We start from the raw sequence: 26,990 nt of genomic DNA on the forward strand, positions 1-26,990 counted from the left end.
ACAAGAGCAAGCTTCTGATTGGTTAACGCGGCGCGAATGTCCGCTGAAGTTCAGATTTTCGAACTCGATTGATTTGCGCGAAACGCGCGTTAAGCGCATAACATGCGCAAACGCTCAATTCGCCCCGCGCCATTCGCGCATATCACGCTATTCCCACTGCGCCATTCATGCAATTTGCGTCATTCGCGTTGCGCGCCACAGGATGTCTATACGCGTGTTAGCATCGACTTAAGATGTATCACTCGCGCTTGACGCGCGTTCTGCGTCTGGTATGAACGCAGCATTACACTTATAATATTAAGTGTAAAATTATAACATTATAAATGTGCAGTTATATATTATAATTGTCCATTTTCTGTCCTGTTTTTGACCTCAATCAAAATCCTGTTTGAATGGGCGTGGCAGATTGTAGACTCAGAAGTAAACACCCACTGTTCTGATTGGCTTACAGTTCTGCTTATTACCAGAGCCATACAAACAGTGAAAAAAAGTAGATGTCAATCTTCAGTGGAGGTGGGGTTTATCCAACCTATTACATCATAGAGTAGAACATTCCAGAACCTGTTGTTTTAGCAGACTGCCTTTAATATAAGCTCATTTTAGAGCAACCACAAAGTTGAGCTTTAAAACTTTTAAGATGTTTTTATAGTAGTATAAGCTCCTAATGTTAAAAGATCAGGGGAATTTGGGTTTCTATGTTCATGACCCCTTTAATACAAAAAGCATTACCTGCTAGGAATGAGTAGCTGGTCATGGTCAAATGGCAGGGCTATCTGAAACTTCTCCAACAGTTTGAAGTATTGAATCATGTGATCCTTTGGGAAACAGCGGCTTTTCTCCACAAATTTCTCCACGGTGGAGCGCTGCACCACTCCTTTCGTGCTGTCCCATGGACCGCTGCTTTTCAGAGACAGCGTCTGTCAGTTAACACAACGAAAAAAGATGTTACAGATCTTTCGCAGTTGTTGAACAGAGGAGCTAGATGTGTTTTAGCATGTATAACCTGTGAGATGATCCTACAAAACCACTGTAGGTCAATGAAGTACAGATCCTTCAGCTGAAGAACTGGATCAAAGTGCAGCAAGACACCTGGAGATAAGTCACAGAGGGTCTGTTAATATTTTTCAGTCTCTTAAAAAGGAAATGTAGCATAGCATTACTACTAAAAATAAGCATTCATCAGCTGATACGACTGGTAATATTACTACTAAAAATAAGCATTTATCAGCCGATACTGATATGACAGGTAATATTACTACTAAAAATAAGCATTCATCAACCGATACTGATGACAGATAATATTACTACTAAAATAAGCATTAAGCCAATACCGATATGACAGGTAATATTACTACTAAAATAAGCATTTATCAGTTGATACCGATATAACAGATAATATTACTACTAAAAATAAGCATTTATCAGCCAATACCGATATGACTGGTAATATTACTACTAAAAATAAGCATTTATCAGCCGATACTGATATGACTGGTAATATTACTACTAAAAATAAGCATTTATCAGCCGATACCGATATAACAGATAATATTACTACTAAAAATAAGCATTTAATCAGCCGATACTGATATGACAGGTAATATTACTACTAAAAATAAGCATTTATCAGCCGATACCGATATGACAGAATATCACTATTAAAATGAAGCATTTTTCAGCCGATACCAATATGACTGGTAATATTACTACTAAAAATAAGCATTCATCAGCCATGCCGATATAACAGATAATATTACTACTAAAAGCATTTAATCAGCCGATACTGATATGACAGGTAATATTACTACTAAAAATAAGCATTTATCAGCCGATACTGATGACAGATAATATTACTACTAAAATAAGCATTAAGCCAATACCGATATGACAGGTAATATTACTACTAAAATAAGCATTTATCAGTCGATACCGATATAACAGATAATATTACTACTAAAAATAAGCATTTATCAGCCGATACCGATATGACTGGTAATATTACAACTAAAAATAAACATTTATTAGCCGATACCGATATGACAGGTAATATTACTACTAAAATAAGCATTTATCAGTCGATACCGATATAACAGATAATATTACTACTAAAAATAAGCATTTATCAGCCGATACCGATATGACTGGTAATATTACTACTAAAAATAAGCATTCATCAGCCGATACCGATATGACAGAATATCACTATTAAAATGAAGCATTTTTCAGCCGATACCAATATGACTGGTAATATTACTACTAAAATAAGCATTTATCAGCCGATACCGATATAACAGATAATATTACTACTAAAAATAAGCATTTATCAGCCGATACCGATATGACTGGTAATATTACTACTAAAAATAAGCATTCATCAGCCGATACCGATATGACAGAATATCACTATTAAAATGAAGCATTTTTCAGCCGATACCAATATGACTGGTAATATTACTACTAAAAATAAGCATTCATCAGCCATGCCGATATAACAGATAATATTACTACTAAAAATAAGCATTTAATCAGCCGATACTGATATGACAGGTAATATTACTACTAAAAATAAGCATTTATCAGCCGATACCGATATGACAGAATATCACTATTAAAATGAAGCATTTTTCAGCCGATACCAATATGACTGGTAATATTACTACTAAAAATAAGCATTCATCAGCCATGCCGATATAACAGATAATATTACTACTAAAAGCATTTAATCAGCCGATACTGATATGACAGGTAATATTACTACTAAAAATAAGCATTTATCAGCCGATACTGATGACAGATAATATTACTACTAAAATAAGCATTAAGCCAATACCGATATGACAGGTAATATTACTACTAAAATAAGCATTTATCAGTCGATACCGATATAACAGATAATATTACTACTAAAAATAAGCATTTATCAGCCGATACCGATATGACTGGTAATATTACAACTAAAAATAAACATTTATTAGCCGATACCGATATGACAGGTAATATTACTACTAAAATAAGCATTTATCAGTCGATACCGATATAACAGATAATATTACTACTAAAAATAAGCATTTATCAGCCGATACCGATATGACTGGTAATATTACTACTAAAAATAAGCATTCATCAGCCGATACCGATATGACAGAATATCACTATTAAAATGAAGCATTTTTCAGCCGATACCAATATGACTGGTAATATTACTACTAAAATAAGCATTTATCAGCCGATACCGATATAACAGATAATATTACTACTAAAAATAAGCATTTATCAGCCGATACCGATATGACTGGTAATATTACTACTAAAAATAAGCATTCATCAGCCGATACCGATATGACAGAATATCACTATTAAAATGAAGCATTTTTCAGCCGATACCAATATGACTGGTAATATTACTACTAAAAATAAGCATTCATCAGCCATGCCGATATAACAGATAATATTACTACTAAAAATAAGCATTTAATCAGCCGATACTGATATGACAGGTAATATTACTACTAAAAATAAGCATTTATCAGCCGATACTGATGACAGATAATATTACTACTAAAATAAGCATTAAGCCAATACCGATATGACAGGTAATATTACTACTAAAAATAAGCATTTATCAGCCGATACTGATGACAGATAATATTACTACTAAAATAAGCATTAAGCCAATACCGATATGACAGGTAATATTACTACTAAAATAAGCATTTATCAGTCGATACCGATATAACAGATAATATTACTACTAAAAATAAGCATTTATCAGCCGATACCGATATGACTGGTAATATTACAACTAAAAATAAACATTTATTAGCCGATACCGATATGACAGATAACATCACCATTAATCAGCCGATACCGATATGACTGGTAATATTACTACTAAAAATAAGCATTCATCAGCCGATACTGATATAACAGATAATATTACTACTAAAATAAGCATTTATCAGCCGATACCGATATAACAGATAATATTACTACTAAAAATAAGCATTTATTAGCCGATACCGATATAACAGATAATATTACTACTAAAAATAAGCATTTATCAGCCGATACCGATATGACTGGTAATATTACATCTAAAAATAAACATTTATTAGCCGATACCGATATGACAGATAACATCACCATTAATCAGCCGATACCGATATGACTGGTAATATTACTACTAAAAATAAGCATTCATCAGCCGATACTGATATAACAGATAATATTACTACTAAAATAAGCATTTATAAGCCGATACCGATATAACAGATAATATTACTACTAAAAATAAGCATTTATTAGCCGATACGACTGGTAATATTACAACTAAAAATAAACATTTATTAGCCGATACGACTGGTAATATTACAACTAAAAATAAACATTTATTAGCCGATACCGATATGACAGATAACATCACCATTTATCAGTCGATACCAATAAGACAGATAATGACATCATTAAACATAAGCATTTATCAGCTGATACTGATCGGACAAAGAATAGCACCATTAAAAATAATCAATTATTAGCCAAAACTGATATGACTGATTAAATACTATTAAAAATAAGCATTTATCAGCTGATACCGACTTGACAGATAATGACACCATTAAAAATAAGCATTTACCAGCTGATAGCAATATGATATTAATAAAAATTAAATATCAGCAAAGATTAATCATATAGCAGTCAATACCAATAACGTTACCGAAATTAAAAATAAGCATTACAAAACAAATAAGATGAAAGAGAGTGAATAGTGAACTGTTTCTGACCGGCTTCGCTGAGGAAGTGTATAGCGTGAGGTAACTCCCCCTCCTCCAGCTGTAACTGCGTCTCCTGCAGGATCTCCATCAGTCTGCTGTGTCTGAGCACTGGGAAATCAGCCGGAGCGCATGATCTCTCCTGCAGGAGTCTCTTCTCCAGCTCCACATAACAGTCTGGAACTAGCTGACCCATCACCGGCTGGCCCTGGATCTGAACACGGCACATTAACACACCATGCATTAACCCTTTTAAAAACTAACTAGATACTACACACATGAAATTAAAATGCACCTTGAACCCGATGAGTTCTCTGTAGATGGCTTTGCGTAGCCGGCCGAGTGACTCGGACTCCTCGCAGGCACTCAACACGTGGTTTTCTCTGATCGCCGGGAACCCGGGCTGAGACTGAAGCTCTTTCTGCAGCTTCAGCAAACACTCCTGTAGGTGGCGCTCTTCACACAAATCTGCATGAGTTCCCACCACAATCACTGGACATTGACCCGCTACAGCCTGGAGAAACACAGAGCAAGGTTTAATAGATCCACAAATTTTTTCACAGTATTTCCTATAATCTTTTTTCTTCTGGAGAAAGTCTGGTTTTATTTCGGCTAGAATAAAAGCAGTTTTAATTGCTTTAAACCCATTTTAAGGTCAATATTATAAGACCCCTTAAGCAATGTTTGATTTGGATCAAAGCATGTGGTGAAATCCTTCTCACCTTAATGTTAAAGAGCCAGGGTTTGATGGCGTGGATCTCGCTGGCTCCTTTACTGAGGTCGTAGAGCACTAGATAGACAGCTCTGGAGCTCATGAAGTGAGGGTGAATCCCACTGCACTCTTCACCACCTCAAAAAAAAAAAAATCAGAAATAATTTTTTTTTGATTGGATTGGAATTTCTTTATCGTTCCCGAGGGGTAGTTTGGTTCACAACAATAGCTGACACAAAACACACAATAATAATAATAATAATAATAATAATAATAATAAATAATACAATAAAAAAGATAAACAAAAGTAGTTACCAAACAAAGCACCAAACAATTTACGAAAATGTGCTGCATTTAACAACGCAAACAATTTACGAAAATGTGCTGCATTCTCACAACTCAAACAATTTGAATGCACTGAATGGAGCGCATTTTCATAAATTGTTTGCGTTGAGAATGCAGGGCGTTTTTGGAAATTATTTGAGTGGTGAGAAAATGCAGGCCGTTTTCATAAATTGTTTGCGCTGTGAAAAAATGCAGTGGGTTTTCGGAAATCGTTTGTGTTGTGAGAAAATGCAGGGCGTTTTTGGAAGTTGTTTGCACTGTGAGAAAATCCAGTGTATTTTCGGAAATTGCTTGCGCTGTGAGAAAATGCAAGGCGTTTTCGTAAATTGTTTGCTTTGTGAGAAAATGCAAGGCGTTTTCGTAAATTGTTTGCACTGAAAAAATGCAACACATTCATAAATTGTTTGAGTTTTTTTTTTTTTTAATGCAGGGTGTTTTCATAAATTTTTTTGCACTGTGAGAAAATGCAGTGCGTTTTTCTAAATTACTTGCATTGTGAGAAAAAGCAGAACATTTTCATAAATTGCATTCTCACAACGCAAACAATTTATGAAAACGTTCTGCTTTTTCACAACGCAAGCAGAGCAATTTATTGATGTATGTGTTGTGAGGATTTGCAGCATGTGCCGTCAAACAGATGAAGATCTTTTCTTACTTTACAGGGTTTTTTGTAATTGCACGCGTTTTCTTAAATTGCAGCATGTTAAGCTCTCTTGGCCACCGTAAAATTGTACTTCTTAACAGGAAAACCAGCAACAATCAAGAATGCATGATTATATACTGTCATGGCTTTGCAATCAAAAAAAGTGATTATATAGAAATCAATGGGGCAAAAACAGCCACCAACATAACGAAAGGGAAGTCAATTTACCCAGAGTGTATTGATGATTTTTTTTTTTTTTTCAAAGCGTTTTCCTAAAATACGAGTCAAAATAAGATGTCACCAAAACTCATCCCATTTGCTGAAACACAGAGAATATAGTAGCCAAATTAAATTTCAAAATCCCCTCGGTATGGATGAGAACACCCCCAACAGCACACAAGGGTTAATCATTACACACTGAAGCTATTTTTGCAGCTGACCTGAGAACTCCCAGACGTTCAGCATCATGTTCCTCTTGTCTTTGCTCCTGACGGGCCAGTCCCGAATGCTGACGCCTGGATCTGATCTCCATTGTGAGCGCCTGAGTCTCATCAGCTGCTGAATTAAAGAGCTCTTTCCGCTGCCGGAGCCCCCCAACACCATCAGCTTCATGCGGTGATACGGGACGGCCTTCTTCAGACGCTGCTGCAGGAACCTGGACAACCACAGCAGGAACGTTTACATCACTTTCACATTTCATCTGCAGGATGTACTAGTGTCTATTTTCATGCTACGAGTGCTTGGTAACAGCAGACAGCGCTCGCAGGCTAGTTTTTAAAAGCAGGCAGCCATCTAGGCTAGTTTATAACAGCAGATGGTGCTCTAGGCTAGTTTATAACAGCAGATGGTGCTCTAGGCTAGTTTATAACAGCAGACAGCGCTCTAGGCTAGTTTATAACAGCAGACTGCCATCTAGGCTAGTTTATAACAGCAGATGGCGCTCTAGGCTAGTTTAACAGATGGCACTCTAGGCTAGTTTATAAAAATAGATGGCGCTCTAGGCTAGTTTATAACGGCAGACGACGCTCTAGGCTAGTTTATAACGGCAGACGGCGCTCTAGGCTAGTTTATAACGGCAGACGGCGCTCTAGGCTAGTTTATAACGGCAGACGGCGCTCTAGGCTAGTTTATAACGGCAGACGGCGCTCTAGGCTAGTTTATAACAGCAGACGGCGCTCCAGGCTAGTTTATAACAGCAGATGGTGCTCTAGGCTAGTTTATAACAGCAGATGGTGCTCTAGGCTAGTTTATAACAGCAGACAGCGCTCTAGGCTAGTTTATAACAGCAGACTGCCATCTAGGCTAGTTTATAACAGCAGATGGCGCTCTAGCCTAGAGTGCCATCTGTTAAACTAGCCTAGTTTATAAAAATAGATGGCGCTCTAGGCTAGTTTATAACGGCAGACGACGCTCTAGGCTAGTTTATAACGGCAGACGGCGCTCTAGGCTAGTTTATAACGGCAGACGGCGCTCTAGGCTAGTTTATAACGGCAGACGGCGCTCTAGGCTAGTTTATAACGGCAGACGGCGCTCTAGGCTAGTTTATAACAGCAGACGGCGCTCCAGGCTAGTTTATAACAGCAGATGGTGCTCTAGGCTAGTTTATAACAGCAGATGGTGCTCTAGGCTAGTTTATAACAGCAGACGGCGCTCTAGGCTAGTTTATAACAGCAGACGGCACTCTAGGCTAGTTTATAACAGCAGATGGTGCTCTAGGCTAGTTTATAAATGGCAGATGGCGCTCTAGGCTAGTTTATAACAGCAGACAGCGCTCTAGGCTAGTTTATAACAGCAGACTGCCATCTAGGCTAGTTTATAACAGCAGATGGCGCTCTAGGCTAGTTTAACAGATGGCGCTCTAGGCTAGTTTATAACAGCAGACGGCACTCTAGGCTAGTTTATAACAGCAGATGGCACTCTAGGCTAGTTTATAAATGGCAGATGGCGCTCTAGGCTAGTTTATAACAGCAGACAGCGCTCTAGGCTAGTTTATAACAGCAGACTGCCATCTAGGCTAGTTTATAACAGCAGATGGCGCTCTAGGCTAGTTTAACAGATGGCGCTCTAGGCTAGTTTATAACGGCAGACGACGCTCTAGGCTAGTTTATAACGGCAGACGGCGCTCTAGGCTAGTTTATAACGGCAGACGGCGCTCTAGGCTAGTTTATAACGGCAGACGGCGCTCTAGGCTAGTTTATAACGGCAGACGGCGCTCTAGGCTAGTTTATAACAGCAGACGGCGCTCTAGGCTAGTTTATAACAGCAGATGGTGCTCTAGGCTAGTTTATAACAGCAGATGGTGCTCTAGGCTAGTTTATAACAGCAGACGGCGCTCTAGGCTAGTTTATAACAGCAGACGGCACTCTAGGCTAGTTTATAACAGCAGATGGTGCTCTAGGCTAGTTTATAACAGCAGATGGTGCTCTAGGCTAGTTTATAACAGCAGATGGTGCTCTAGGCTAGTTTATAACATATGGCACTCTAGGCTAGTTTATAAATGGCAGATGGCGCTCTAGGCTAGTTTATAACAGTAGACGGCTTAATTATTCATATAGCTATTTTTTTATTTTATTTTTATTTTATTTATTTGGAATATGTAATTAGAGGGAGGGACATAACTTACACAATCAAATATAACCTGTCCGCAATAACACAAACAAAATAAATCAAACAAATGTGGACAGATGTGCACCTGATGATGTCTTTGGTTTTGCTCCCGATGTGTTTGAGGTCCAGCTGGAGCTGCAGGCCATCCAGAGGCAGATCCCACAGATGCACCAGCTTCCCCATCTCATCCGGGAACGAGCGCAGACCCTCATTATGGCTCACATCCAGAGACGTCAGGTCCTCCAGCATCCCGATCTGAGGAGGAATCTGGAGCACAGAACACCTCAGCGTTGTCAGTCAGAGAACGGCCCGGACATCAGTGCAGAGCCGAATCATACAGTACCTCAGTGAGTCTGTTGAAGCTTAAGTGCAGTTTCTCCAGTCGGGCCCACTTGTACACAGGGCCGCTGAGGTCGAGTGCGGAGATGAGATTATGGCTGAACATCAGCTCTCTGAGGTTCACACTCAGCCAGACAGATGGACCCGGCAGAACGCCAACACTGTTATTCCTCATGTCCACCGAACGCAAGCTAATCACAGACAACAAGAGAAATGTTACAGTCTGTGTGAAATCACAACATCAATTCGTTTTCCTTAGGCTTAATCCCTTACTTATAAAGGGGTTGCCACAGCAGAATGAACCACCAACTATTCCAGCATATATTTTATGCAGAGGATGCCCTTCCAGCTGCAACCCAATACTGGGAAACATCTATACACACACACACACACACACACACACACACTACAGCCAATTTCATTCATTCATTTTCATTTCGGCTTATTGTCAGATTTATCATGGGTTGCCACAGCAGAATGAACCACCAACTTATCCAGCATACGTTTTACACAGCAGATACCCTTCCAGCTGCAACCCATCACTGGGAAACATCCATACACTTATTCACGCATACATTACGTACAAGTTAGCTGACCCAATTCCTATAGCACATGTGTTTGGACGGTGGGGAAACCGGAGCACCCGGAGGAAACCCACGCCAACACGGGGAGAACATGCAAACTCCACACAGAAACACCAACTGGCCCAGCTGGGACCCAAACCAGCGGTCTTCTTGCTGTAAGGCGATTGTGCTACCCACTGCTGCACCCTCATAAATACTGTGTAACATTAGTAAAAATGAACTTACCATGGCAAGTTGATGACTATTTCAGGAACCCTGGTGAAAGTGTTGTGTGATAATTTCACGGTGGTTATTTTGGAGGGAAGGTGTGGCAGTGAACCTGCATAAAACAAGATGCTTCTCAATGATAGCAACAATAAAGAACAGCAGTTTGATATATAAGACAATGAAGACATGTGTCTGAATTACGTAGCAGAACTCTTAATGTTATGCCACTGGAATTGATTATATGGTAAACAGGAGATTTTTGGAAGCTGTGAGAAACGGTGTGCTTGCATTGTATATGTTATTATGCTGTTTACACAGCGCTCAACATAAATGATTACACCCCTCACAAATCTCTCATTTAAATTCATATTTTCTATAGGAAGCTTTACAATATTATATGTTTGAGCATATACATTAGATTACTCCGATTAGCTCCAGGTATGGCTTCAGTACTAACAAAATAACTCATGATACCGGTCCAGAAATAGCACATCCAAGTTCATATGTCAGGGGAAAATATTAAATACAAAAAATTTAAGAGCAAAATTCAGGAGAAACAAATAAATGATTACATTTTGTAGTTTGTATTTTTTTTTTCCTCATGAATTTAAATGCATTACTGTATCTCTCCATTTCTAAAGATGTTTGATGACTAAAACATTGTTTAATTAATCTGTTTTGTTCGAATGCACCAAAATATCTTACCTTTATTCACTAAGAAATTGATAAACATTAATTTTCAAAATGGGGTGCACTCATTTATGCTGAGCACTGCATTACAAAGTAAATGATGTTAAGATTAAGAAAGTCTGCAGTATTTACAAAAACAGCCTTAAACATTAATACTAATTATTAATACTTTGATATTTCATTTGTGTGTTAATTCAGTAGAAGGAATTAAATATAATTAAAAATTAAAAAATAAAAAAAAAAAGCACCTCTCCTTGTTTATAAAAATAATCAAATTGAAATTACAAAAACAGAAGGCAAGCAAAAAAAGTATTATTATTATTGTTATTATTATCATCATCATCATCATCATCATCATCATCATTATTGTAATTATTATTATTAGGTAATTTATTCATATTTATTACCACCAACAGCCTGCATATGCAACAAAAGCCAACAAAAAAAGAAAGACCATTATATTTTGCTCATTATATTTTGCTTAAAGATTACAAAAGCAATTTTAAGACAGTAAAGAAAAAGTGATCCGAGTCAGGTGGACTTACTGATCTGGTTAACAGAAGCGATGAAAGTTTCCATCTTGAGGCATTCCGCAAGGAAGTTGTCTGAAACTATTTTAACCTGATTCTTACTGACGTCTAAAACCTTCAGCTCAGCCAGACAGAGCGGGAGGGAGAGTTCGGAGATCTGATTTCTGGAAAAGAGAGATTATATCGTCAGTTCACCTCTTTTGTGCACTTATTTACACTGACCAGCCACTTGATCAAGCACATTGCTTCAACTTAATACAAATAGCAAATCAGACAGCAGCAACTCAGGAGTATTAAAGCATGAAGACCTGCTTAAGATGATCTGAAAGTTAAACTGTAATAAAGGCCATGTACCCCCCATAATAAAGGCCCTGTAAACCCCATGAAAATGCCATGTAAAGTCCATAATAAAAGGTCCTAAAACCCCCATAATAAAGGCACTGTAAAGCCTATAATAAAGGCCATGTACCCCCTATAATAAAGACCCTGTAACTTCCATAATAAGGTCCATGTAAAGTCCATAAAGGCCCTGTAAAGTCCATAATTAAGGCCCTGTAAAGCCCATAATTAAAGGCCCTGTATAAGCCATAATATAAGGCCATGTAAAGCCCATAATAAAGGTCCCGTAAAACTCATGATAAAAGCCATGTAAAGCCTATAATTAAGGCCCTGTAAAGTCCATAATAAAGGCTCTGAAAATCCCATAATAAATGCCATGTAAAGCCTATAATAAAGGCCATGTACCCCCATAATAAAGACCACGTAAAGCCCATAAAAAGTCCATGTAAAGCCCATAATAAATGCCCTGAAATTCCAATAATAAAACCATTGTAAAGCCTATAATAAAGGCCATGTACCCCCCATAACAAAGGCCCTGTAACCCCCATAGTAAATACCCTGTAAAGTCCACTATAAAAGGTCCTATAACCCCCATTAAAAAAGGCCCTGTAAAGACCACGTAAAGCCCATAAAAAGTCAATGTAAATCACATAATAAAGGCCCTGTAAATCCCATAATAAAAGGCATTGTAAAACTTATAATAAAGGCCATGTAACCCCATAATAAAAGGCACTGTAAATCCCATAATAAAGACTCTGTACCCCCCATAATAAATGCCCTATAAAGACCATAATAAAAGGTCCTCTAACCCTCATAATAAAGATATTGCAAAACCTTTAATAAAGGCCATGTAAAGCCTATAAAAAAAAAAAAAAAGACCCCGTTACTCCCATAATACCCCTGCAGCCGCACCCCTCCAGTGAGAGCTCCTCCAGCCTCTGGGTGGCGCTGCGCAGCTGGAATGGGCAGACGGTGATCTGGTTGAAGGACAGGTTGAGGCGCCGCAGGGCTGGACTGCAGACGCCGGGCTCCAGCTGCAGGAGCGGACCGATGCAGTTGCGGGACACGTTCAGTGTGTGGAGCGCTGGTAAACTGAGCAGTTCAGATGGCAAACACTGCAGATGGTTTCCCTGCAGATCCAGACGAGTCAGACTGCGCAAACTCTGAGAGACGACACACAATGGGGAAATAGATTTCATTGTGTTTATCCCGTGTGTTTCGTTCACATCGATTCCCCTTTCGTTGTAATCGAGGGCGGTTCAGAGAAGAGCGGTTGCTAAAGAGGGAGGAGATATAGCATTCACTCACCTGACAGAGAATGCTGGGAAACTGTGACAGATTGTTGCCGCTCAAATCGAGCCGATGAAGGTTTTCAATCAGTTTCTTGAGAGAGTTCAGATCCGTCAGACAGGAGAGATCGTTCAGCTCATTCCCAGACAGATCCAGCAGACGCACCGGGTCTTTATCCAGGACCACAGGACTGGAGAAACTCTCAGAGAAACCCTGACCTGAGGACATCAGATAAAAAAAATGACAACGCTTTATTTGAAGGGGTGTTCATGTATAAAAAAAAAAAATTAAAAAATAAAATGGCCACAAAATGTTAATGGCCCCTCCATTGGACTTAGGTTGAGAAACCAAACAACATGTTTGGCTCTTGAAAAGCTCACATATGTAATAATAAAAAACATTTTGCAACCCAGTCTCATTCTGAACATGTACCCCTATACACATTTCTGTAGAGTGCCAAAAATGCCTCAGGAGGTGCGTTTTTCGCAGTTTTTGGTTTTGCGAATCCACCAGAGGCCGCTGTGTACACTGAGATCTCGAATTTCTTTAGCGCGAAAAGAAACACTGTCATACGGCCCCATAGCGTTCGTTTTAAAGAAGAAAAAAAAAAAAAAAAAAAAAAAATGCACCCATATGTACTTCTGGCTACATAATTCACGATCGCCAGAAATGTGTATAGGGCTAAGCTTTCAGAATGAGGCGATGTTGGAACTTGGTGATATCTGGGAGGTGTTTTTGAACTGAAAAAAAAAAAAAAAAAAAAAAAAAAAAAAAAAAAAAAAAAAAAAAGAGATATTGAAGAAGTAGATTTTGAAATAAATAAATAAATAAATAAATAAATAAATAAATAAATAAATAAATAAATAAATAAATATGCGCGTTTGATGCGTCAACAATCAAACTAAAAGATTGTATTTGACTCGTTTTAGTGTTGTTGTTATCTGTATGTTTTTTTTCCTATAATGAATATAGGTCACACTTTACAATAAGGTTCATTAGTTAATTATGCATTTATTAACAAACAAATACTTAATAAATGTATTGTTCATTGTTTGTTCATGTTAGTTAACGTTAGTTAATGAAAATACAGTTGTTCATCGCGAGTTCATGTTAACTTACGGTGCATTAACTAATGTTAACAAGCATGAGTTTGGACGTTAATAATGCATTAGTAAATGTTCAATTATGATTAATAAGTGCTGTTCATCATTAGTAAATGCATTAACTAATGAACCTTATTGTAAAGTGCTACCACCAATGCCTCTGGTGTGGCATTAAAACAATTCGGCGAACTTCAGATGCAGGGAGGAGTTGACCACGGCGAGCGGGTTCGAGGCTGGGGAAGAGCGGTTCCAAAAATCAGGTAAGACGAAAACAGAATCCAAAAAAAAAAAATAAGTGAACGAGTTCATAACAGGGTGAGAGTGTGGTGAAATCCAAAAACGTGGTTAAAAAAAAAAAAAAATAAAAAAAATAAAAAAATAAAAAAAAATAAAAAAAAAAAACTTTTCTTTTGCTAGACGGCTTTTCTAAATTGTTGCTCAGACAGCAGTCTCTGGTGGGTTGACGCGAGAACAGCGCGGGCGCAAACGGAACTCATGAGAGACGTTCGAGATATGAAAAAGCGCACACAGCGGCCTCTCACGAATTCGCGAAAACAAAAACTGCACAAATATGTACCTACCGGGACATGTCGTTTTTAGAATGAGACTGGGTTGGATGTATTTTTTTTATGTCAAGTTGTCAAAACAATGTCATCTTTGCATTTAAAATGACAAAACGGAGTGAAAGACACTTTAGCATAAAATCCCATTCACATTCATGAATATAAAGGTTTAATGACAGTCTTATGAACACCTCTTCAAGTTTTACCCAACAAGACAAAGATAGTCAACTCTGTATGAACAGTTTAGGTAACAGCTTGTACCTCTGATGTTGTGGGAGTTGGCGTGCTTCTGCACAGGGACACTTGGATCCGCCTCTCCATGGTAGCCCTGCAGAAAAACAATCAATCCGAGACTACTTTAGAGAGTGAAAACTAAACCATAGACATCTAAAGCCCTGTTTCCATCTCATGTGATCAAGAGAATGACATTGTAAATTCCTGGGAAAATATAATCATTATGTTTCTAAACCAGGGAAACCGCTGTAGCTCTATTTTATTCCTCCATATAGAATGAATGGAATGAAACGGTCAAATTTCATCATTTACTCGCACTCAAAAGGCTCCAAGTTGAATTTATGTTAAACAAAACAAGATATTGTGAAGAATTTCGGAAAAACAGCCATTGACTTTCATAGTAGAAACAAAATATACTAAGGAAGTCTATGGCTGCTTTTCCACTGTGGCAACCCCAGATTAATAAAGGGACTAAGCCGAAAACAATAAATGAATGAAGACTACAACTCCCATGATTCCACACTCAGTCACATCATCATCAAACTACGCCTATGTTTGTTGTGAATACACTCCCTCTAGTAGCCAAAATTACACTCTGCAATTTATTGTACCCCCTTAGAAGATGTTTTTTCTTGGGCAGTGTGTGCTGCGTATACATAACCAGAACAAATCTATCGTGCATGATACACACTAAACATGCTACACAGGGAGGCTTACAGATGTTATAGCAATGGGTTGGGAAAGGGTTCTGGTGGGCCCCTAATAGCATCTCTGGGGGCCCCGAAACGGCATGGACCCTTAGAATCATCCATACCCCCCTTACCAGGCAATAAGAATAAAGACGATACAAATTGTTAAATGATGACTGCTAACCAGAACCAAGTCACCACTATCCATATCCTATTGGCCGTTACCATTCAAAACTCCAATGGAAGCAGTCGCTAAATGTTTATACCTGACTGAATCGACATTTGGACACTTTATACCAAAAGCATGTACATGGGGCAAGATATGAGCAGAAAAAGCAAACAGCCCACCAAAAGTGTGTGTGATCTGTTACCTCTGAACTGGTACGTCGGCTGTGGCTGCGACGCCTCCAGACGGGTCTCCTGCTAACTTCCAGAGAATCACTGATTAGCATGAATCCATGTGGAGGGCCGTCACTGCCTATGAGGTGACAAACGTTAATGCTATCAGATAAATACAGACTACTAGTTGAAAGAGTTTCTCAAGACAAATACTGATGCTAGACAGATTAGCATGTTTAATTTCAACATCCCAGAGTTTAAAGTTTTAGCTCTGTTAAAGTTTTCATTCCCTGTTAGCCATTTGCTATTGCTCATTTGTTAAAATGCTGATAGGTATTTGCTTTGCGCTAACATTGTAGCATGTTTCATAATGTTGCTAGCATGTTTAACATTTTAATAGCATGTTGCAAACATGTTTAACTTAGCTAGTACTTTACTAGCATGTTTTAATACATTGTTGACAGAACATGCAACAAGCATTGTAGTGCGTCGCTGTCATTTTCAACAGGTTTTAAAACTGTTAGCATTGTTAGAATACTTTAGCTACTGGCAGATTACTAGCATGTTTATAATGTTTTAACGTGCATGTTTTATGTATTTATCGTTTTTTTTTAGAAACGTGAGCATTTTTACCACATGGCTAGCTTTAGTCTAACATGTTTTACCTCATGTTTAACATGTTTTAGAACAACAGCCTTTCAACACATTGGCAGCATGTTTTCAATCCTTCCCAGCATGTTTTAGAATGTTGCTAGCATGTTTAACACCCCTATACAATGTAGCAAACATGTTTTAACTTTGCTAGCATTTTACTAGCACATTAATACATTGCTGTCTTAAGTTGCTATAATTTTAGAGCACTGCTAACATTTTACAATCATGCTAGCATGTTTTACCACATTGGTAGGATCTTTTAGCTACTGGCAGATTACTAGCATGTTTATAATGTTTTAACATGCATGTTTTATTTATTTACTAGTTTGTTTTAAAAAAGTTTTTGTTTTAGCATTTTGCTAGCTTTGGTCTAGCATGTTCAGCTCATTTTGCGCATGATTTAGAACAACAGCATTTATGCCAACACACTGGTAGCATGTTTTAAACATCTGCTGTGCTAAATCACATTAACATGTTTCAGCACATTGCTAATATAACTGAGCACATTATGCATTACATTGGTAGAATGCTTCTTACACTAACACGTTTTTAGCATATTTGTTTCACACTGATAAGCTATGCTAGCAACATAGATATCATGCAATTTCCCTTGGTATCATGTTTGAAAGCATTGCTAACATTTTTTTAATTTGCTACCACGTTTTTCCACATTGGTCTGGCATGTTTTCCTATTTTTAGCATGCTTTACAATGGTAACATCTTAGAATTTTCACTTCATCTTTTAAAAAAGCCAAACAATTTTAACACATTGATACCATGTATTAGCATCTTCAAGCATGTTTCTAGAATGTTGCTAATATGTTTTAAAATATTGATAACATGTTTTAGAACCAATATTTGTAACGCATTGCTACAATGTATTGCTAGCATGTTACCATGTTTCTAAATTGTTTTCATAAATGATGCTAACAGGTTTCAGAATATCCATAACATGTTTTAGAACATTGCCAATATTTGTAACACATTGCAACTATGTATTGCTAGCATGTTTCTAGAATGTTTTTATAATGTTGCTAACATTTTCCCAGCACTGGGTTGCGGCCGGAAGGGCATCTGCTGCGTAAAACATATGCTGGAACAGTTCATTCTGCTGTGGTGACCCAATATAAATAGGGATTAAGCTAAAGGAAAATGAATAAATGTTGCAAACATGTTTTAAAATGCTGGTAAAGTTTTACAACATTGACAATATTTTTAACACATTGCCATCATGTATTGCTAGCATATTCTACCATGTTTCTAGAATGTTTTCACAATTTGCTAACATGTTTTTGAATATTGGTAATACGTTTTCAAACATTATGGATATTTGAAACACATTGCTACCATGTACTGCTAACATGTTTTACCATGTTTCTAGAATGTTTGTATAATGATGCGAACATGTTTTAGAACATTGACAATGTTTGTAACACATTGCTATCATGTATTGCTAGCATGTTTTACCATGTTTCTAGAATGTTTGTATAATGATGCTAACATGTTTTAGAGCATTGGCATATTTGTAATACTTTGCTAACATGTTTAATATTATTGGTAATGTTCTAGAACTTTGCCAACATTTACTAACATTGCTAGCATGTTTTATGATGTTGCTATCCTACCGTCGCTCTCCAACTCATCGAACATAAAGACCAAGCTGTCCTCTAAGGAAATATGCGAGTCGTCACTTTCCTCATCGGTGAAATATCCTGATGTGCTGACATCACTCGATAATCTGCTAACTCCCACAATCCCCTTCTTCCTCTGGAGCTGCGAGATCTGTCTGGCCAAACGCTGACCTTTACCTTAAAAGGTACAAAAACAGATAGATTCAACAGATAGCATTCAAGCTAGCTTTAAAACTACAAAAATCAAGCAGAATCGTAATGAGTTTGTGCAGGTTAGGTAATGTTGTATATTACATTACTTTGTCGATTATACAGGGTCATTCCACCAAATATTGATGTATAATCAATCCAGAATAGATTATCATGTCATAAATAAATGAACAACTCCAGATGGCATTAGCATTAGCATTGGTGTGAACAGACTCACTGCTGTAGTGCGTGTTTGTAGATTGACTCCTGCGCTCAGACAGAAGAGCGCTGATCCACGAGGCCTTCATGTGTCCGATGCGGACGCTGCCGAGACACAGGGCGCTGTTGGTGTGGTCAAGTCCCAGACGGCGGAGGATCAGAGTGACAGCAGGATCATCCGACCTCCGCACGCACACACTCAGAGCTCCACGCAGATGCTGCTCATGAACGCCTGAAGAAACCAAAAGCTCCAGCAGAGCCAGGGGAGCCCCACGATCACACGCCTGCACACACAGATAAAAACTCAAGACTGTACCTTGTGTATTGTTCAAATTGACTCCCCCTTTCATTATGTTGGGGACTGTTTTTGCCCCATTAACTTCCATTATTCATTCATTTGTTTTCTTTTCAGCTTAGTCCCTTTAATAAGCAGGGGTCGCCACAGCGGAATGAACCACCAACTTATCCAGCATGTTTTACACCACGGATGCCCTTCCAGCTGCAACCCATCACTGGGAAACACCCATACACTCGTGCATTCACACTCATACACTACGGACAATTTAGCTTACCCAATTCCCCTATAGCGCATGTAACTTTGGATTATGGGGGAAACAGGAGCACCTGGAGAAAACCCACATCAACACGAGGGAGAACATGCAAACTCCACACAGAAACGCCAACTGACCCAGCCAGGACTGCAACTTGTCCAAACACATGCACTATAGGAGAATTGGGTAAGCTAAATTGTCTAGTGTGCGAATGAGTTTCTATAGGTGTTTCCCAGTGATGGGTTGCAGCTGGAAGGGCATTCGCTACGTAAAACATATGGTGGATAAGTTAATGGTTCATTCCGCTGTGGCAATCTAAAGTTAATAAAAGGACTAAGCCAAACAGAATGAATGATGCGTGTATCCACAGCCAATCACATAGGAAGGGATACAGCTTCCCATGTGATTGGCTAAGACACGCTACATGTGATCTAGTTAGCATTAGTAATACAGACATTTTAATCTTCCCCATAGTATAAAAAAAAAATAAAAAACTTGAGTGGCCTTTTGTTTATTATATTGAGTTGGCCAGCCTAAGCCACACCTGTGCAATAATCATGCTGTCTAACCAGCATCTCCACAAAGGAGAAGTGCCTAACTAAACAGATTTAGACAACTGTCAACAATATCGGAGAGAAATAAACCTTTAGCTTATGAAAATTGCTGCGTTTACTGAAAGTGTTTATATATACACTGTAGGTTTGAAATAAATTGTCAATTCAGAGTTTAAAGTTCCAGATTTCAGACCTGATATAGGAGTGAATCGCTCTTGGTTTTCTTGTTGACGTCGGCGCCCAGCTGAATCAGACACTCTGCCATGTCCACGTCTCCATCCTCACACGCTCTCTCCAGCAGAGCATACAGGATCTCTCCATCCGTCACCATCTTAGACAAGCACAGGCAGCTCATTCCCTGCAGCTGAAGACGAACACAAGCCGAATTTACAGGAGGACTCGCTTTTCTTAGAGAGACAAACATATATACAGTTTTCATACAAAGATATTCTGAAGAAAGCTGCAAACCTGCAACCACTGACCTCAAGAGTAGGAAAAAAAAAATAAACCTGTAACCATTGACTTCCAGTTTATTTATGACATTCTTCAAGGTATCTTTTGTGTTCAACAGAAGAAAGTCAAACAGGTTTGGAACAAGTGAAGGGTGAGTAAATGATCGATTTTACATTTGAGTGAACTGTGTCTTTAAAAGGGGACCTACTACACCCCAAGATCTAAAATAAGTCTCTGATGTCCCTAGAGTGTGTGTGAGAGAAGTTTCAGCTCAAAACACCACATTAATAATGATTTCTAACACTCCAAATCTGACCCTTTTAGGCTTTGATCTTAATGGTGGTGTTTTGGTGACTATCGCTTTAAATTCAAATGAGATTGTGCTCTTTTCAGAAGAAGGCGGAGCTACAAATGCCCATGTGTCAGCATAGTGGCAGATTCAAAAACAAGATTGACACCCTATGCTAATGAGTAAGAGATGGTCACTAGTGGGCGGGGCTTTCCCCCTCAAAGGGATACTGTCAATCTGATGCTGCGCCCCAATTGGCATACTATCCATCCTATATAGTATTCAAGAACAGAATTAGTATTAACGATAGCATGTTGAAAAGAGAATGCCAAAGCTTCCTGGATGGTTTACCATTTCCGGTAAAAACTCCAATACTACATTATTGCCCACAATACATTGCGCATTAGATGTGAATTTGTTTAGAACTGCAAACATTCGCTGGTAAAGTGTAAACAAACTACAAACATGGCCGACTCGCAAGACCAACAGTCAAGTAGCAAGGCTTCGGTAAAGTTGTTTGAATGACTATATCTAGCCAACTGGAACACATTTAAACCGCGTTTTCCTTAATATATTTCATCTGCAACAACAATGTGAACATAAAGATAAATTTGGAGATTAACTTCTGAATGCATAATTACCCAAAGACATGAGATTTCTTTGCATGTAAGACTCATGGATGGCAGATTATCGTGCTGCTGCTTCAATAAGGTAGGAAATTAAATGACAAATGTGGAAGATTGACGGGGGACATGACTAAGCAACATGCCTGTTAATGAGGCAGTAGTATATCCCAAAACTTTTATACTCTTGTTACACACTCAAAAGTATATACTTTTCCTTCACACAAAGTGTAGTATATGCATGTGAATTGGGATATGCAGCAAAAAATGTTTCTACAGACGGTTTATCAAGTGGGATTATAAATGATAAAAATTCATACATTTTACTATTAGAGGCTGCTTATATTCACTTAATACTCCCATAAAATTGCATTTAAACTACTTTAAAAGTGTGACTTTTGCATAGTAAGTCCCCTTTAATCTAGTAGCGCTGATAATTGTAGTAATGCCAGTGCTCAACACTACAGTCTGAGTCATTTATTTTTCGATCTCTTACCGGATCTCTGCGCTGATCGGCCGTGTTCTCCCGCAGGATCTGGAAGATCTCCTTCTCGAACGCTTCTTTCTGCAGCCACACAGCAGCACTCGAGCAGGTGTCCAACAACTTCCACACCACCTGTAGACCCTGGTGGACAAAAAGCACACACTGTTCAGTCAGGTTGTTTATTTCACAACAAAGGACAGTGTGCATTAATCAAAGCTCTCCATGCACCCAAATCAGCCTAAAGACTAGTTTTCATTGAAGGCCCCGTATGGCATGTTTTCACTGAGTGTTCAGGTACGGTACGGTTTAGTACACTATTATGGCCATTTCCACTGTCAAAAGGTTCCTAAAAGCGAACAGGGGAACAGTATTTCATACGTCACGACCAGTGTGTGAATTAAACACTTATAATGGGGGGGGGTATTTATTTAAATTGCATCTAATTTATTCATGAAATGAATCTTAATGTTTTGTGGGATAGACTATATTTAGTGTATTCTGACCTGATTAGCCCAGGCATGTCCAAACTCGGTCCTGGAGGGCCGGTGTCCTGCAAAGTTTTGTTCCAACCCCATTCAGACACACCTGGGCTAGCTAATCAAGCTCTTACAAAGCTTTTTAGATACATCCTTGCAGGTGTGTTGAGGCAAGTTAGCTAAAATCTGCAGGACACTGGCCCTCCAGGATCGAGTTTGGACACCCCCCATTTCAGCTTACTTTAGGACAAACTACGTAAACATTGCATCTGATTTGAGTTTACTCTTAGGCAATGTGTAGAAACGAACACCCATTTAATCAGAAAACGTGGTTTTCTCCATGTCTTGTGAACTTACGGTGTCTATCATGCTCAATCTGCCGGTTTCAGACTGTTGAGTGACTTTTCTCGAATGGACCGACTGGCACGATTATGCATTTACTATGGTATGAACCGTTATAGGGGTGGTCAAATGGATAGCTATTATTTTACCTATTAACATTATGATTTAAAGGCGACCCGGTGGCACAGTAGGTAGTGCTGTCACCTCACAGAAAGAAGGTCGCTGTTTCGAGCCTCAGCTGGCATTTCTGTGTGGAGTTTGCATGTTCTCCCAGTGTTCACATGGGTTTCCTCCAGGTGCTCTGGTTTCCCCCACAGTCCAAAGACATGCAGCACAGGTGAATTGGGTAAGCTAAATTGTCCGTAGTGCATGTGTGAAAGTGTGTGTACGGGTGTTTCCCAGTGATGGGTTGCAGCTGGAAGGGCATCTGCTGCATAAGTTGGCGGTTCATTCCACCGTGGCAATCCCAGATTAATAAAAGGGACTACGCTGAAAAGAAAAAATGAATGAATGATCATTTAAAATACAGATTAGAGTGAGTTTCAAAAGGTAGACCCCCCCACACATCTTGTTTTGATGTTTCCTAGGGGGATCAAGCCTTAAGTGTGTCAATCACCCCAAACCCCCCTGTAATTCGCACCCTGGTCAAGGCTCTCCCTGCGTGACCAGCTAAGACCAGGCTGGAAGTGGCCAAAACCCCTCTAAAACCAGCCTGGTCAACCAGTTAAAACCAGTCAACCAGCTTAGGCTGGTTTAAGCAGTTTTTCAGCAGGGATACACATTCTCTAACAAACCGTAGTATCAAACTCCACTGATGTGATGCTTTAAAAAGAAACCCAAGCTTGACCAAAAGAAGCTTTTCTGAGTGGAATAATGCACCCGCAGTCACTCAGTTTACTCCTGATTTAAACTGAAAACAACAGATTGAAGGGGTTAACATGAGGAAACCAGTTAGTGCTAATGATAACTGCAGTGAACTACCTTTAGCAGCATGACTGAGTCCTCTTTGTGTTTCCGCACAGAGCTGACCAACACAGACGCCAGCACAGGAACCATCATACGAGACAGTTTCTTCTTAGAGATCAGGTGGAAGAGGAGACTCAGACCCCAGTAGTGAATATCTGCCAAAGATAAGGCTTTCAGTTGCTAAACGTATACATTCACCAATTTCTGTTTAACGGAGAGATTTGACACATAAACATGAGTTTTAATTCATTTCTAATAACTGATTTATTTTATCTTTGCCATGATTATAGTAAATAATATTAGACTAGATATTCAAGACACTAGTGTTCAGCTTAGTGACATTTAAAGGTTTAACTAGGATAATTAGTGTAAAGAAAGGGTAATTAGGCAAGTTATTGTATAACAGTGATTTATTCTGGAGACAATCCAAGCTTGAAGTCTTTTCCAAACCGTAAAACATGTTATCATTCCATGGGAACGCTGTCTACAGATGGAGAAGTGACTGGACTCACCGCGCTCCTGTGGAAACATCTGTAGCGTGTGCAGAACGGTGTCTATCGCCCCCTGCTGGCACATCAGATCTACAGCTCCCGAACTGTCGGCTAGCGCTGCCAGGACGCCGAGACCACACTCCTGAATCGACTCGCTGCTGATAAACTTCACACAAATACAGCACATTTACTGCACTATTATAGTTCTACATTCGTGATCAAACATTGGTCCAGAAGTTCTACATAAAGTGAGAAATATTATCGCATATGTTAGTTATGCATAAGTTTTTAAAATAGCTCTTATGGCCAGTGTTGTCTTTGCGAGACGCAACATTTTATTCCTCTCCTCTCCTCGTCCACACATGACAGGAATGACTTGATCAACGTTTTCAGAAAAGTCGTCCTATATTGTGATAAATTTCATTATCAGGATTATGAGATATTAATAATAATCGAACATATGATAAATAATCATAATAGCCCCTTTCACACAGTGATACCGGTAAATATATGGAAAATTTCCGGAACGACTTCCGGAAAAAAAAGCGCTCAAATTCAAATTCAAAAAAAGCGCTGTTCACACAGGCGAGAACGTTACGGAAATTTTTCCGGAAAAAGAGCACACACACACACACACACATCCATTCCAAAATACCGGCAAATTCTGACATCATTAACCAGAAATGAGCTCGAAACGGCTGCGCTTGTATTTGTAAACACTTGACTACATCACAAACTCTGTGGATGGATCAGTATTGTGAACAACTTCGGGCACACGCAAAGCTTGAAGGTAAACAAACAACGGCTTATCATAAGCATCTCATCGATAATTAATTACACGGCTGGCATTAAGATGAACATATAAACGTGATCTGACTAACTTCTAGCAGCTAAATGTGTCTGGGAAAATATTTAAAGGCTTTTATTCTCATAAACCGCGTGGACGTGAATGCGTCTGACTGGTTCTGATTGGCTAAAGCAGACGTCTCACTTCAGCACGTTCTAGACATGCACACGCTCTTTCCTGCAATCTTCCTTCACACAGCACAGATTCCGGCAAACTACCGGTAATGTTACAACTTCTCTTTTCAGAAAAAAGCCAGAACGAATTTACCGGTATTTTCAAAAAGGGCCTGTTCACACATACACACCTTTCCGGAAAATTGCCGGTAATTTTCCGGAAAGGTGTGCATGTGTGAAAGGGGCTAATGTCATGTTGCTGTCTTAGGGTGCTTTCACACCTACACTTTTGGTTCGGAACACATCTCGTTTGCCCAGTTAGTGCGGTTCGTTTGGCATATGTGAACAGGGTAATCGCGCTCTGTTCCGCGCCAAAGTAATCTCTGAGATCGCTTGAGTAAGGTGGTTTCGGCTCGATTGAAAGGAACCCTTGAGCGGTTTGATTGCAGTGAGAAAGCGATCCGATCGCGGTTATATCACAGCGTTTATGGATATGTAATAGGCTTACGGCTATATGAAGAGAGAATTATGAGTAGGGCGGGAAGTTTCGCGAGTCTCCGTATGCCCGCAAACGAGTGATGATCTCCCGGTAATCTCGCGTCTCCCTCCCGGTCCTCAAATAGGCATTGTCGCGCACCCCACTCACCCCTCCCCACCGCATCTCTCCTCAGACACGTCGCGCGTGCACCCTGTCAATCACCACCAAATCACCACCTCTCCTGACAGCTGAGCGGGACGCGGCAAAATAAACCCTGACACTCTGACCAATGTGAGGAGAGTTTACTCGCACGTGACTTGCTTTAGCTCTTTTGGTCCGATTAGAAACTTTGCAGTGTGAAAGCGAACCGCTCCAAGAGCAACAATGTAACAATTGTAATCTCTGTTTCGGAACAACTGAATCCATTCACAGGTGTGGAAGCAGCCTTAGATTTACATCATTTCATGCAGTTGCTTTAACCTCTTAAGGCTCAAGGTTTTATTTTTACATGCATTTATTTCTCTTTGCCATTTGGGCTTATTGGAAGCTAATTAGAATAAAACCTTAGTATGATCTTCTGATATGATGTACTCTCAGAGAAAAATGATGTCCATACATGGACTCGTGGTCCGAATTTACATAACACTTTATCCTGACTGTTTTTAATGCATATTTAACATATAAATGTTTTTTTTAACATGTTTTGATTGAGTAAAAAAAAAAAAAAAAAAAAAAAAAAAAAAAAAAAAACTTTTGCCAATTCTGGAAAGTTAAAAAAAATAGTTTGGGACATTTCACATGCAGCAAAACCGTTGCATACAGACACTGTATGTCATTAACAAAATATAAAACATTTAAAATATTTTAAATAGCCACTTAAGAGCTATTTATATAATATTGTTCGACTTGATTTCATTGTGATCAGGGCCGGAGCAAGCTGAACTGCCGCTCTAGGCAGAGGACGATCACGCCGCCCTCAAGCCCACTGTGAAAACGAAAGTGACCGGTTATGAAAATGAAGTGAGGTGTCGCGGACCTCTATTCTGCCGCCTTATGCGCAGATATAACTGAGCATGCACGGGTGTCGCAGACCTCTATTCTGCCGCCCCATGCGCAGATGTAACTGAAGACACGCGGGTGCTGATGGAGGTGTTGCTGCCGCCACCCTCTCTATTCTGTCGTCTATGCGCGAATATATCTGAGGACTAGGGTGGTGAGGGAGGTGTCGCGGACATAACTGAGGATGCAGGTGGTAAGGGAGGTATCGCGGACACCACCCTCGGCAGCCGCCTAGGTCGCCTCAATGGATGCGTCAGCCCTGATTGTGATTTTAAGTTCTGAGCATGAGATTAAGCCCTAGTTTAAACGTTAAGCTACTTTTTAGCTTGCAAGAAAGTATTTACCCTATTAAGTGCTTGCAGATAGACAGTGTGAGCTCCCTCTAGGACACACTGGTTCTTCAACACCTGTAGAGAAACGTCCACCATATCAGGATCTGCCACCGAGACGCCATGCTCTCTCAAACTCCTGTCTGAACACACACACAGAGGCAGAAATCGTGTAGGCATCGCAATTTGATGAACTATTAGCAGTATGTTTTAGAAAGTGGCTAGCATGTGGTCTATTAATGAACAAACAACACCAAAG

General features: G+C 39.2%; 1 protein-coding gene across 14 annotated transcripts in view; it reads right to left on the bottom strand.

Annotated features, from left to right (window-relative positions):
• The window catches only part of lrrk2 (leucine-rich repeat kinase 2), a 62,136-nt gene that overhangs the window by 25,262 nt on the left and 9,884 nt on the right, over window positions 1-26,990 (bottom strand). For 12 of the 14 annotated variants that reach the window (XR_012399907.1, XR_012399906.1, XR_012399904.1 and 9 more), the window contains 21 exon segments: window positions 26,747-26,874; window positions 23,927-24,071; window positions 23,430-23,569; window positions 21,643-21,771; window positions 19,975-20,145; window positions 18,696-18,960; window positions 18,263-18,445; window positions 16,016-16,122; window positions 14,983-15,049; window positions 13,074-13,273; window positions 12,678-12,928; window positions 11,442-11,590; window positions 10,225-10,318; window positions 9,420-9,606; window positions 9,162-9,343; window positions 6,910-7,124; window positions 5,492-5,619; window positions 5,065-5,283; window positions 4,782-4,983; window positions 1,004-1,089; window positions 730-917 (listed from right to left, as the gene is read on the bottom strand). Coding sequence is in view for 10 of the 14 variants with exons in the window: in XM_073942109.1 (XP_073798210.1) it covers window positions 730-917; window positions 1,004-1,089; window positions 4,782-4,983; window positions 5,065-5,283; window positions 5,492-5,619; window positions 6,910-7,124; window positions 9,162-9,343; window positions 9,420-9,606; window positions 10,225-10,318; window positions 11,442-11,590; window positions 12,678-12,928; window positions 13,074-13,273; window positions 14,983-15,049; window positions 16,016-16,122; window positions 18,263-18,445; window positions 18,696-18,960; window positions 19,975-20,145; window positions 21,643-21,771; window positions 23,430-23,569; window positions 23,927-24,071; window positions 26,747-26,874 (3,436 nt within the window). In the remaining 4 variants the exon portion in view is untranslated. 14 annotated transcript variants of the gene reach the window in all.

The sequence above is a fragment of the Danio rerio genome, chromosome 25 (genome assembly GCF_049306965.1).
Source record: "Danio rerio strain Tuebingen ecotype United States chromosome 25, GRCz12tu, whole genome shotgun sequence".
NCBI lineage: Eukaryota > Metazoa > Chordata > Actinopteri > Cypriniformes > Danionidae > Danio > Danio rerio.